Source organism: Rhinopithecus roxellana, chromosome 15 (genome assembly GCF_007565055.1).
Source record: "Rhinopithecus roxellana isolate Shanxi Qingling chromosome 15, ASM756505v1, whole genome shotgun sequence".
Classification (NCBI taxonomy): domain Eukaryota; kingdom Metazoa; phylum Chordata; class Mammalia; order Primates; family Cercopithecidae; genus Rhinopithecus; species Rhinopithecus roxellana.
In genome coordinates, this window is record NC_044563.1 from 56,717,687 (window position 1) to 56,731,646 (window position 13,960).

Consider the following 13,960-nt stretch of genomic DNA (forward strand, 5'->3'; position numbering starts at 1 on the left):
CTCAGCCTCCCGAGTTGCTGGGACTACAGGTGCCCGCCACCACGCCCAGCTAAGTTTTTGTATTTTTAGTAGAGATGGGGTTCACCGTGTTAGCCAGGATGGTCTCAATCTCCTGACCTCGTGATCCGCCTGCCTCGGCCTTTCAAAGTGCTGGGATTACAGGTGTGAGCCACCTCATCTGGCCTGTTCCTTCCTTTTGATCAGATGTTCAGGTCAGCGTGGCCGTGAGCAAGTCTCCAGTGCTCTCTGAGCCTCTCCTTCTGTAAATGGGATAACTCTGACCTCATCAGGTCTTCCTGAGGATGAACTGAGATGATGGACACAACAGGGCTCAAAGCTCTACCTAAACATGAGGGCTGCTTCCTGGGAGACCACATCTCTAGCTGGGAGGCAGCATGATGTTAGTATTTGGGATTTCAGGACCTTGGGCTTCTGACAGCCTGTGGTTTAGGATTCTGTGATGATCCTGGGACTCTGTTCATGGAGCTGGGTATCCACTTTTCCCCGCATGGCACCAGGCTGTGCCTCTGTTATTAATGAACATAATCAAGAATATGCTACAGTCGCACCCCTGCTCTGCGGCAGCCAAGCAAGATGAGCCGGAGCCCCGGCAGAGTCCCAGAGGTGGCCTCTGGCCTTTATTAAATGCCATAAATCAATTATTCATCTTTGCAGATGTCCAAAGCATGGGCACCATCATGAGTAAATGGGAACGTTCCCTATTGGGCCTCAACTGCAGACCTGGACAGTTCTTCCAAACTGGAAGTCTGCTGCCTAGAAGATCATCAAGTCTACCCCCATCATGTACAGATGGGGAAATGGAGGCCCAGAGAGGGGCAAGACTCATTCATGGCCACACAACCAGTTAGTGCCAAAAACATGAATTGAGGACAGACTGAAGAGACTAAGGCTTAGAGAGGTTAAGTAGCCTTTCCAATGTCACACAGCAAGAAGCAGACAGATCTGGGACAGGGACTTCAGCCTGCCTGACTGTATCATGTCCATGGAGCCACCCACTCTACCCAGAAAGTGAACTCCCTGTCACTGGGAGATTTAGGCGGAGGATGGGTTCCTGCCCTGTCGGAGAGGTGGCAAGGGGAGGCCTGCCTGGCACTTAGGGATGCCTGGAGACCTGCGGCTCCTTCAGCCTGTCACCTCAGTTTCTTGGAGTCAGTGCTGGGGTTCAGGATGCCCTGGCCCAGTCCTGATGGTCTCAGGAGTCTCTGGGAACCAGGCACAATGACTCATGCCTGTAATCTCAGCATGTTGGGAGGCCTGGCAGGCAGATCGCATGAGTCCAAGGTGTTCAAGATCAGCCTGGGCAACATGAAAAAACCCCACCTCTACAAAAACTACAAAAAATTAGCCAGGTGTGGTGGCATATGCCTGTGGTCCCAGCTACTTGGGAGGCTGAGGTGGGAGGATTGCTTGAGCCTGGGAGTTGGAGGTTGCAGTGCAGTGAGCTGAAATCGCATTTTACCCCATTCTGTAAAATGGGAGTAACTCTGACCTCATCAGATCTCTCTGAGGATGAACTGAGATGATGAACATGAGAGGACTCAAAGCTCTACCTAAACATGAGGGCTGCTTCCTGGGAGACCACATCTGTAGCTGGGAGACCACTGCACTCCAGGCTGGGCAACAGAGTGATACTCTGTCTCAAAAAAAAAAAAATCTGAGAATAATTCAATTCATATAGTAAGAGGGTGGTGTGAGTGACAACCAGGGATCAGCACTAGACAGGAAGGCCAGGGAGGGCTGTCTGGGCTGTTGCTGTCCTGAAGGACCTCCCTGCCAAAAGTGGTCACACTTGAGAGACAAATGGGACCAGAACATCTTTCAGGAATAGTTATCAGGAGCAAGCCTTGCCCCTCTTCAGGCCTCAGTTTCCCAACTGTATGGTAAGGTGAGTGCATTCAGTGATCTGCCAGGCAGTAGATTTTCCCCTGGACTCTGAGGGTGAGGGCCAGGGAGGGCAAATGCCCCGTGGGGTCTTCCTGGTGTCCCTTCCCAGCTCTCTGGCAAGGTCCCAGATGACAGCAGGCTGAAGCTGCCTGGTGCTGACTCGGATTTTCTAATGACCTTGAACAAATTGCTGCCTCTTTTGAGCCTCAGTTTCCCCCTTTGTACAAGGAGGATGTAGGTAGTTCATTCTTTCTGGGGAGCATCTAAGCACTATCTATCAGGCCCCTTAAAAAGTTCATTCCCACCAGGCACAGTGGTGTATGCCTATAGTCCCAGGCACCAGGGAGGCTGAGACAGGAGGATCGCTTGAGCCCAGGAATTCAAGTTCACCCTGGGCAACATAGCAAGACCCTGTCTCAAAAAAAAAATTCATTCTCTTTGACCCTATAATTGTATCTGTAGGAATCTATCCTCAGGAAGTAATCAAAAATACAGAAAGATATGTATACAAATTTCATTTTTATGTTAATTTATAATAGTGAAGAATTAGAAACTATTTCATGCCACTAGTAGGAAGCTGGCTACATATGGTACATTAATTCAGTGGAAAACCACATGACTGTTTTAAAAATCACATTTTCTCAGGATTTTTACTGGCATAAGTAAATGCTTGTGTTGAGAAGACAGTTGGCCAGGCGTGGTGTCTCACGCCTATAATCCCAGCACTTTGAGAGGCTGAGGTAAGAGGATCACTTGAGCTCAGGAGTTTGAGATCAGCCTGGGCAACATGGCAAGACCCTGCCTCAACAAAAAATGCAAAAAAAAAAAAAAAAAAGCTAGCCAGATGTGGTGGTGGGTGCCTGTGGTTCCAGCTGAGGTAGGAGGATCGCTTGAGCCCAGGAGGTCAAAGCTTCAGTGAGCCGTGTCCGCATCCCTACATTCCAGCCTCAGTGACAGAGACCCTGTCTCAAACAAACAAACAAAAACCAAGAGAGTTTATTGAGTACTTACCATGCATCTCACCTCACTTTATCCTCATGAGACCCCATGAAAGGCACTTTCTTATCCCCATCCTATAGTTGAGGAAACTAAGTCTCAGAGAAGTCAAGTATTACATTCGGTCAATTCTAAGACCCCCAATTTTCACATTTTAACATTGAAGTTGAGATGACAGTCACAATTGATGGCATCTTAGAATCAGTGAAGCCTGTCCTCCACAAGGTCCTACAAGACAGTGAAAAGCAGAGAAGAGAGGGGATTTGAATCCAGCCTGTGTGCCTCACTTCAAAGCCCGTGCTCCTGACTGTGTTGCTTTGTGCAATGGGGTCCTGGCTTTGCTGTTTATACAAACATATAGGCACAGGGGTGGGGGAACCCACAGGAGGAAGATCCAGCACAGTCTTGGGAATGATTACTTCTGGCCAATAGGATTATGGGGCATTGTTTTCTCCTTTACATTTCTTGGTCCCCCGGTGGCTGCCATGAGCAGGCATAGTACAGCATCAGGCAAACGCTGAGTCTCATTGCTGGGTGGGCAGGGCCTGGTCACTGAGCCCAGCCTGTGGTCTGTGTGGAGGCTCAGATCATCTTGATTCCTGGCCAGGCAGTGGCCTGGTGGAGGTCTGACCTCTGCCCCCTCTCCTCCTGGCAGGTACCTCTACAACCGCATGGGCTACTGGAGCGACTGGCCTGTGCCCATCCTTGTGACCACAGCTGCTGCCTTTGCGTACATCGCTGGCCTCCTGGTACGTGGGGCTGTTTTGGAGGGCAGGTGGCCCTGTTCCCAGGGAAAGGGAGACTGGGCCTGTGCTAGGCTGATGGAGGGCGCCACCCTAGTATAAAGGGGAAAGCTGTATTTGTAGGAATGTTGTGTTTATAAGAATCTATCCTAAGGAAGTAATCAAAAATACAGAAAGATATGTATAAAATTTTTATTTTTATGTTAATTTACAATAGCAACTAATCAGAAGCTATTTCATGTCACTAGTAGGAAGTTGGCTACATATGGCACATGAATTCAGATTTTGCCCAGGGCCTCTAGGGCTGCTGTACCTCTGAGGCCTGGGTCCCCCAGGGGAGGAAGTCCTCTTGCTTTTGCCCATCTCTCTAGGCTGCCCCTTCCTGGAATGTTTGCCCTGGACCCAGTGAGAGCTGTCCTGGCTAAGAGGGCCCACTGCAGGCTTCCTCTTACAGGAGCCTCTGCTTTGGATTCTTGCTCCCAATATTCCACTCACTGAGATGCAGGTGGATCCCCTATGCTGGACTGGGGGCTCCTTGGGGACAGGCTGAAGTCTGTTTCAGAATCCCAGGGACTGGAACTCCCAAAATGTTTGATGAATGAAGTTGCATAGTCCAAGTACAGCAGCTCCCAGTGACCTCTTAATGGGGAGTCCCACAAAGGAAGAACCTAGAGGCCTGGAATCATCTGGGAGGAGGCCAGGCTCAGGCTGGCTAGTCTGGGCTGGGCTGGGGAGGGCAGGGCATTCCCATCGCCTGGAGGGAGGTTTGCTGCCTCTGCCCAGGGTCAGACCCAGAGCACCAGTGGGGAGCAGGGTGTCTGAGAAACTGGCAAAGCCTTCCCGCCCACACGGGTCTGACAATCACCCTGTGGGCCCCTCCTCAGGTCCTGGCACTATGTCACATTGCCGTGGGGCAGCAGATGAACCTGCACTGGCTGCACAAGGTAAGGGCCGCCTCGGCCAGGGCAGGGAGAGGGCAGGGGAAGTTGGAGGTGGCAGCAGCAGAGGAAGGGCCTGGCCACCATATCCCTACCCTGGATCACCGTTAGAATTGTTCTCATAGCTAATACTGAGCACTCACTATGTGCCAAGCACGTTTCTCACCTCGCCCGTCTTTACTCTCTTAACGCTCACAGCAACCTTGTGATGTAGGTACTGCTATCATTCCATTTTGTGGTTGGGGAAACTGAAGTACAAAGAGGTTAAGTAACTTGCCCAAGGTTCCCAGTTTAAACATGGAAGATCCAGGTTCCTGGTCCCGTAGTCATGCGATTAACCAGCAGAGCTCCACAGCTCATACCGTGGCACCCACCCTCTGGGGGCCCTGCCTTGGGTCTCACCTGCCTCTTCCTTCTTTGGTGAGCTCTTTTGAAAACTGTGATCTGGCGATGGCATTCCCCAACTTAAAGCCTTTTCACCACTCCCAGGATGACCCAAATTTCCCTACCTGGCATGATCTGGCCCCTGCTCATCTCCCAACCCGTCATGGGACAGTCATCCTCAGCTTCTGCTACATGAGACATCCCATGCTCTCCCAGCATGTCTGCCTCCTTCCCCTGTTTAGCAGTTTGCTCTTGTCCTCCCTTTCTCTCTCGGACCCCTTCCTCAGTACCTCCCCTACATACACAGGCTTCTCTCCTGGGACTTCCTCAGCCCCTGCAGCCCCCACTGCTACATGTCTGAAGAGCTGTGTTTTTGTGTTTTTAGTATCCGTCTGCCTCCTGACCCCGACCCATCCAGTCGAGGTGCTCCTTGCAGGCCAGAGTTAACCTCCATCTCCCTGTTCCCAGTAACCCCCTTAGGGCTGGGCCCAAAGCAGACAGGCTTCACACAATTCTGGAGCCTTAACTCTCTGCCTTACGTCCGTTGCAGGCATGGTGCTGACGTGTGTTTCTGATGCCTGGCCTTCTTGAGGCCCTGGTGGGCACACAGTGGTACCCAGCTTAACAAGGCAGAGCCCCTCCCTCTCAGGAACATTGGGATCATCTCCCTTTCCCCAGAGCCTGGCTCCCTGTGGGCCTGCCATTTAGGAAAGGGCAGAAATGTTCAGAAACTACCATGAGCCCATGAGATGGGGCCAGAGTGACTCCAAGGGTAGGGGCTCACTTCTAGCTGGAAGACAGATGTGGAACAGGAAAGGAAGAGGGGATGGCATGAGCCTGGGTTGGGCTGTGTGGAGTGGGATGTGCCTGTGAGCATCCAGGGAGGCACTGAGGTTGGTTTGTTACACAGGCCTGGAGCTTGGGAGTCAGACCCCAGAGACTGAAGTCTTAGAGTGTAGGAGCCGTGAGCAGCCCCTGGTCCCTCCACCTTCCTCCTGCCCCTCACTCTACTCACAGGCCTCCTCTGGGCTTCCACCGTCCCCTCTGTGAGGGACTTTCTTCTCCTGGCCACAAAGCTGGCATTTGAAAGAACTGCACCAGCTGGCACCCTAGGTGCAGCTGGCACATGCTGTGGTCACCTTCTGGGGCCATGCCTGGCTCTCAGCAGGTAAGGTCAGACCTGCTTGATCCTAGTGGAGAGACCTATGGAGCCGCTGAGCCAGCTGGAGCTGGCAGATCAATGTAAGGAAGCAGATTCCATTGTCCATGCTGGTGCCAGCTGCCAGGGTGCCTTCCTCTGCCCTCTGCCCCTCTGTGAGATCGCAGCACGAGCAGGGTCCTTCCAGGTGGAGCTGACCCAGAGCTGGGCCCGCCCCACCAGGAGGGAGTCCCCCAGAGCTCAGAGTGTTCCAGCAGGGCCTGGAAATTGGCCTGGAAATTCTCTTCTGTTTCCAAGATTCTGTGATTTGATTCTGAAATTCTAAGGACAATTTATTCTTTTTTGCCTGTTTTGTTTTAATTAATTTTTGACCATGTAATACATCGACATGATTCAAAATACAGAAAGCACAAAAAAGTATGCAAAGAAAGTCTCCTCACTATCTTTCCAGACAGATTGTAAGCACATGCACATGTACATATGCATTTCTTTTTTCTTTAAACACAAACAGTCGCCTACTCCACCCTCTGTTCTGCACCTTAACAGAATTCTTGGAGCTTGTTCTTCACTGCGTTAAAGCATCCCTGTTGGTGTCCATCCCTTTCTCCTGCTCCCTGGTCTGGATATTACCTGATTCCCTAGGCATCTAGCCAGTTCCCTGTTGATAGATCAGATCAACATCCTAGCTGCTTTCTGTCTTTTGCCAGGACGATGTGGCGGTGACCTGGGAGAGGAATTTCTGGGTGAAGAATGTGTACTTTCATTATTTTGATCTTGCCAAATGGCCTCCTTGCCAAGTGCCACCGATTCATGCTCTCTTAGCAATGGATGGTTGTTCTATAAAAACACCCTTGCCCATAAAGCATCAGCTGATTTCTTGGCTTTTGTCAGTCTGATGGGTGAAAAATGGTATCTTGCTGTAGTTTTCATTTGCATTTCCCTTCGGGCGAGTTAGATTCATTCACATTTTTCACATGTTTGGCTGAGTAACTTGTGTTTTCTTTTCTATAAAACTGTCTCTTCATGTCTTTTGCCGTTTTTGCCATTGCTTTTTGCTTATTCATTTGCAGGAACACTTTATAGATGTGGGAAATTAGCTATTTGGCTAACAAACTGCAAATAATTCTTCCTAGTTTGTCATTCATCCTTTGACTTTGTTCATTGTGTTTTTACCATGGGGGTATATTTTTTTTTAATTGTTACGTACTTGAATCTGTCATCTCTTGATAACTCCTTGGTTTTGTGTCAGACTCAGAAAGGTCTTTCCCACTCCAAGATTATAAAAATTGCTCTATGGTGTCACTTGGTAATTATATATCTCCACGTTTTTAACATTTATTTTTTCTCTTTTTGGAAGCTATTTTGGGGTATAGTGTGATCTTACTCTGTTCTTTTTAGATGGCTTCCCAATGTTCCCAACTCTCTCTACTGAGAATTTGCCCTTTACTCATTTGAGATGCTATTTTTATCATACACTAAATTTTCTTTATGTATTCAGATCTATTTCTGAACTTTTTGCTTATTTTCATTTATCTATCTGGTCTTATATCAGTATCACAGCACTCTAAAGACCACAGTTTTATAGTATGTTTTAATCATGAACTTTATTTTGAGAGTCTCTGGTTCCCCTGGGTCCTGAGGAGGGGAGGACAGAGATGCTCAGGACAGGGTAAGAGGGAGCCATTCACAGCAGGCTGGGTGCTGAGTAGATCTGGTGCCCATATGGGGACCAGATCTCCTCCCTCCTCCTCCCCAATCTGCCAAAATCTCCTGTTTCCCAGAAATCTCTCCCAGGTGAGTGTTCAAGAGAAAATGATGTACCCAGGAGGTGAGGGAGCAGGCTGAAGGATTCTTGGGAGCTTTACAGTAAACAAGAGGCCCTTTCACTGAGATGCCCCGCTTCCTGTCCCACCTACCACCCTCTGTGAGGTGCTTTGGTTACAGCTCACACCTCCCCAGCCTGCCCTGAGCACACTACTGCACTGCTCTTGTGTCCTCGCCTGACTCCCCTGCCTCAGTGGCAACAGCCCCCAACCCAGGACCTGCACAGAGGAGGTGTCTGTCAGGGACCCAACCTGAACCCCAGAGAGGAGCACTGGGTACCACACGGCCCCAAGGCAAGTTACTAGCTGGGCTGGGGCTGGGGCTTCTGCCTCCTACCAAGCCTCCATCAGCCTCTACCTGCCATCTGCTGTGTCTACTTCATCACCTCTCCTGTGAATTCAGACTTCTCTCCATGCACTGGCCCCAGCTTTATGGTTTTTCCTGGTGTCCAGCCTCTGTCCCTCCAGCAGCGGCTTAAGGAAGGCACATTCACTGAGCGCCTCCTGCGTGTGCCAGGCACTGTGTTCACCATAACAGCAGTAACCATCATTTATCGGGTGCTGACCACATGTGTCGGGCACCTTTCACTCAGAAAATCACAATCATTTCACTCCTTACGATAACCCTTTTCCCGTGATACCATGCTCACTTTTTTAAATGATACCACTGATACTTAGTAAGCATTTTCTTCTGACCAGCCATTGTACTAAGCATTTCACTTGCATTTCCTCATTGATCTTCCCCAACCGCCTTCCACGTAGGTACTCACTATCCCTGTTTCACAGCTCTGGAAAGGTTCCTGGAGAGGATGTGGAAAGATCCCCAGTAGGTAGCAGAGCCAGGATTTGACTGAAGACTGTGACTCAAGTGAGGCTCTTAACCCTGGGCCAACTGTCTGCCATTTGGACTGCAAATCCCAGAGGTCAGATACCCCTAAGAGGCCAGCCATTGCACCTCTGCAAGGCAGGATTCCACCTTCTCTCAGGTCCCAACACCCTGGCCAGACTCATCGAGTGAATGAAAGACTCTATTGTATCCCCTGTTCCCACCATTGCCATTACAAGCCACAGTCCCACAAGGACAGAGAACTCAAGGCCACTTTCTCAGAGGAGGACGGTGGTCTGTCTCTAGGCCTTTAGGGTGGGATTCATCCTTCTCAGTCAGATTTCAGGAGCGATGGTGGTTGCGTTGTTGGGCGTCAGTGCTATTGCTGTGACTTAATGATGCAAGGTAGGGGGAGTCCCACAGACACTGAACATGCAGTGATGTTGCTGAGCGTGATGATTACCGCCAAAGCAACTGTGGAACCCAGAGATAATAACATTTTTAGTTGTATTAGGGTTTGGGGAATCAGTTTTATTGCAAGTCATTTCCATTAACAGTTAGGTATTGTGATGAGACGCTCCCAGAAACCACCCTTAACTCGCTGTGTGCAGGGCCTCCTCCCACGATGGCCACAAGGGGGCAGCTGCGCGCCGGGGTCAGCCGGGAGGAGGGGCCTGAGTGCCGAGGGCGGGGTTCTCAGGGGTTCGGAGGCGCCGCTGGACCTCCCTGAGACTGCACAGCCCAGCGTGCTGTCAGAGAAAGCACACACCCCCTCACCCCCTGAGATGCCCAGAAGGTGTTCGCTTCTGGTTCTGCCCCTTCGAGGCTCCGTGACCCAGCCAGCTGTTCCGCTCCCCGAACCTCGCTTCCCGTGTGTGAGATGAGGATGCCCATACCTCCGCTGAACCAACCTGGGGACCACGCGAAGCACCCCCACAGGCCCAGGCACGCTTGTGCCTCTTCCCGCCCTGAGCCCTGAGCCCGCATGTCACAGCCCCTCCAGCTGCTCACCTGTCTCGGCCTCACTCGCGTCTTGTGGGGGAACATTCGTTTCCAGGCTGATGGGCTGTAATGAAAAGCCCCCAAAGGGAAACTTCATCCAGGCGAGATTCAGCCTTCCCCGCCAGCGAGTGAAGGTCCCTGGGCAGGGAGCGGAGATGCTGGCCACCGCCCCACGCTCATCGTCTAGAAATGCCACTGTCCCTGCTCAGCGTCAGAGGGTTCTTGGCCGCTGCTGCCTCTGGGAAAAGTTGCCTCGGGAGAAAGGGAGTGAGGGCCCTGCCAGCAGCGAGAATGGCTCCAGGGAGGCAGGGCAGCTGGCAGTGCTGTGGGAGGACAGGCCTTTGGAGGGAGGTGGGAGACGAGTCTAGAGAAACCAGGGAGACAGAGGTGGCGGCTTTGACCCTTCCAGAGACTGGGAGCTGCGGGAGGCTTTGGAGAAGAGCCACAACCTGGGCTTTAGAGAGACAGGCCTGGGGGTGGGGAGGGTGGTGGGTGGAGTGAGATCCATGGCCAGGGGCAAGGGGCTGGGGGCCGAGGAGCCGAAAACCTCTGCTGAGCTTCACATGGTTGAAGATTTCAGGTCTCACCTGTCCCCAGAGATCTCTGTCCCTTGGAGGTGCCACCTCATCCTCCATGAGAGCTGTGCTTTGCTTTCTTCTGGAGGCTGCAAGGAGGGTGGCCCCCATAATGGTGGACCTGGATGCTGGGAGTCCGGGAGAGGGCACACTGTGGAGATGGGGCAAGTGGAGCTGTGTTTCACCACCCACCCCTGCCTGAAGTGCCACTGTGAGCCCAGCCCAGGGAGCCCACTCCAGGCTCCTGCAGTGGACCCAGGTCCTCAGCCTCCTTCCCCTAAGGCCTGGGCATGGCCTTGGCAAGTGGGTTTCCTCCTCTGCTGTGCCATGCTGAGGTGACAGGAGGCTGGGCGGGTGTAACTAACCTGCCAGGCCCAGGGAGGTATCCCTACTGAATGTCCTCCCTCCTCACAGCTCCCTCCTCCTCCTGTCCCCATCCTCCCTTTCATTTCTCGCTGTCCCTTCCTCGCTGGGTCTGCCAGCCTCCTCCTGCCTCAGTCTCTCCCTGCTGTGTCTGTCTGCCAGTCTCTGGTTTCCTGGCAGCCCATGCCTGTCTCTTTCTTCCCTCCCCTCTGCCCTGCTCCATCGGCCTCTCCTGCTCCCTCTGTCTCTCCCTTTGGTGCCTCTCTTAGACACACTGGGAACCCTCCCACCCACTCTGAGTCTCTGTCTGGTGACTCTTCCCCCTCCAGATCGGGCTGGTAGTCATCCTGGCGTCCACGGTGGTGGCCATGTCGGCCGTGGCCCAGCTGTGGGAGGACGAGTGGGAGGTGCTGCTGATCTCCCTGCAGGTGAGTGGGGAGGGGGCCTGGATGGCTGCTCCCCCAGGACCCTCACAACAGCGTTTCTGTCATTTCCCTTCCTCTAGACCAAGGCCGAAAGAGGGGCAGGGAGGGGCCCAGAGTCACAGAGCAGGTCAGAACTAGGGAGGATGCCAGGGTCCTGAGGCTCCCAGTGTCCTCAGTTGGCAGGTGGAGACATGGTTGCCTGCCCATGGGTAGAAGTAGGAGGCTGGTGACACAGGGTCTGGGCAGAGCTGGGCGTCATTGGTCTCCCTTCCCTCTCCCTGCACGCAGGGCACAGCGCCATTCCTGCATGTGGGGGCCCTGGCAGCAGTCACCGTGCTCTCCTGGATTGTGGCAGGGCAGTTTGCCCGCGCAGAGCGGACCTGTGAGTAGAATTGTGAAGGGCCTGCCCCTCCAATCCCTGCAGGTGCCAAGACCAGCTGGCGCTGCCATGACCTGGGCTTTCCCTGGGTGGCCTGGGGATGGGGTGGGGTCCCTGCACTCAGTGAGGGGGATCCTGGCTCAGAGTGGCCCACAGAGTCCATGGAGGGTTGCAGCTTTGGTCGGCCTCACACTGTATTCCTCCTCCATGTCTCTCTCTGCCTGCATGCACGTGTGTCTGTGTGAGTTAGAGGCGGGGTTCACCTTCCCAGCAAGAATAAAGGCTGCCTCCAAAAGTGCCTGGATCCTGACGGGTCGGGGGTAGAGGGGTGTAGCATTGCACCCCAACCTGCCCAGGGCTCACCAGGCAGCACTAACAGCCCCTTACCTGCAGCCTCCCAGGTGACCATTCTCTGTACCTTCTTCACCGTGGTGTTTGCCCTCTACCTGGCCCCTCTCACCATCTCTTCTCCCTGCATCATGGAGAAGAAGGACCTTGGCCCCAAGCCCGCCCTCATTGGCCACCGTGGGGCCCCCATGGTGAGTGCCACCTCAGAGTCCTAACAGCCCCATGGGGGTGGGGTGCGATGGGGGAGACCTTCTTGGGAAATTGATATATGTAACAGTAGCAACCATCTGTAGCTTTTTGAGGGGAGGTGCATGGGAAGGATTGGTAAAAAGGCCAGGAGTGCTGGGATGGAAGCACATCTTGAAGCGTCCTGAAGGCGTCTTCCTAAAAAGATTTCACTTTTGTCTTAAGTGCCCTGTGAAGATGCAGAAGGGTTTTAGGCCCAGGCTAGACCCAGGTGCAGGTTAGGAAGGCCCAGGAGATGGATGCTGAGTGTGGGGCCTGGGGGCTGCCACCAGGCATCAGGAGAACCCTCCAGGAGAGCTGGGAGGCAGCTCAGAGCCCACTGTGACAGTGAGTACGGCTGAACCAGCTTGAGTTGGAGAGAGAGGAAGGGGTCAAAGTCAGTGCCGCATTCTGCCACTGGGGCGCCCCATGGCCCTGCAGGAGAGCTTCGGTGAGAGGGCAGGCTCCAGAGCTGTGCTGCCTGAGTTAGCATCCCGGCACAGGCCCTCACCAGCTGTGGGAGCCCCAACAGTTTCCATCTCTGTGCCTGGTTTCCTCGTCTTGTACCATGGGATTAAAGAGAGCACCTGCCGTGGGACTATGAGGAGCAGGAGTTAGCATGTGTGCAGTGCCCAGATAATGCACGTGGCGCACAGAAAGTAAGAGGTAGACACTGCTGTTACCTTGGGCACGGCCATCTCTCTGGACCAGGGTCTCTTCCTCCATGAAAGCCTTGAACCCTGGGCTTCTCAACAGAGGCAGTACCACTCCCACCCTGCTGAGGGGGCGGGGGTGTGGGCACTTCCTGAGGGCTTGGCTTCCCGGTGTTTCAGGCTGTTGTGGGACCTCAGGGTAGTAAGGGGGCCTCACATAACTGCTTTAGAAGGAGGTGCTGGGTCTGCCGGGCTACCACTCACTCTGGAAGTCTGGCCCCCTGTGTGTGGTGGGTGTTATTTTCTCAATAAGACTCCAGCCCCTGAGCCAGACTCCCGTGCTGACCCCAGCCCCTCCCAGAGGCAGCCACTGGGGATCTGGATCTGGGGTCCAGTTTGGCCACATGCTGCCTGTGCATCTTGGAGGGGGTCACCAGTCCACTCTGTGCCTCAAAGGTATGGATGCCCCTGCTGCTGGTTATTGTGAGGATCAGTTGGAGCCCAGCCTTCCCAGCGGGGACAGGGGAACTCTTCTGAGGGGCTCAAAATGACGGCCTCTCCTGTCTCCGTAACTCAGATTACCATCTCCCGGGCTCCCTCCAGCGGCTAGGGGACACAAGTGGTATGCTGAAGCAGGAAGGTGGGTGTGTGAGGTGGCCCCAGCGAAGATGGTTTTCTTTAGTAGAAAAAGATCAAATATATGTAGAAGTGGAGAAAAGCGTATAATGACTCACCTAATGAAGAAGGATGTAATGAATCCGATCCCATACTTATCAACATTTGGCCATTCTTGCTTCATCTGTCTGCTCCTTTTTTTTCTGGGGCAGTAAAGCAAATCTTAGGCATCGCATCATCTTACCCATAGGCACTTCAGGATATATCTGTACACATGAGGACTTTAGAAAGATACATAACCACAATGCTGTTATTACACCCAGCCAATATTAAGGATAATGATTCCTTAATATTATCTAAAATAGAATCCATGTTCGATTTCCCTTTATTGTCTCAAAAATATCTTTTTACAGTTTAGTTGTTAAAAATCAGGATCCTGGGAGGCCGAGACGGGCGGATCACGAGGTCAGGAGATCGAGACCATCCTGGCTAACACGGTGAAACCCCGTCTCTACTAAAAATACAAAAAACTAGCCGGGCGAGGTGGCGGGCGCCTGTAGTCCCAGCTACTCGGGAGGCTGAGGCAGGAGAATGGCGTGAA

General features: G+C 52.8%; 1 protein-coding gene across 3 annotated transcripts in view; it reads left to right on the plus strand.

The window, feature by feature from the left end:
• Positions 1 to 13,960, plus strand: part of GDPD5 (glycerophosphodiester phosphodiesterase domain containing 5) — a 91,061-nt gene that overhangs the window by 64,721 nt on the left and 12,380 nt on the right. For 2 of the 3 annotated variants that reach the window (XM_010366793.2, XM_010366792.2), the window contains exons 5-9: positions 3,557 to 3,650; positions 4,529 to 4,588; positions 11,044 to 11,142; positions 11,428 to 11,521; positions 11,912 to 12,057. In XM_010366793.2, coding sequence (XP_010365095.1) covers positions 3,557 to 3,650; positions 4,529 to 4,588; positions 11,044 to 11,142; positions 11,428 to 11,521; positions 11,912 to 12,057 — 493 coding nt within the window. Of the gene's footprint in view, positions 1 to 3,556; positions 3,651 to 4,528; positions 4,589 to 8,711; positions 9,720 to 9,831; positions 10,655 to 11,043; positions 11,143 to 11,427; positions 11,522 to 11,911; positions 12,058 to 13,960 lie in introns of those variants that run through there. The other variant, XM_010366794.2, reaches the window with a different exon arrangement.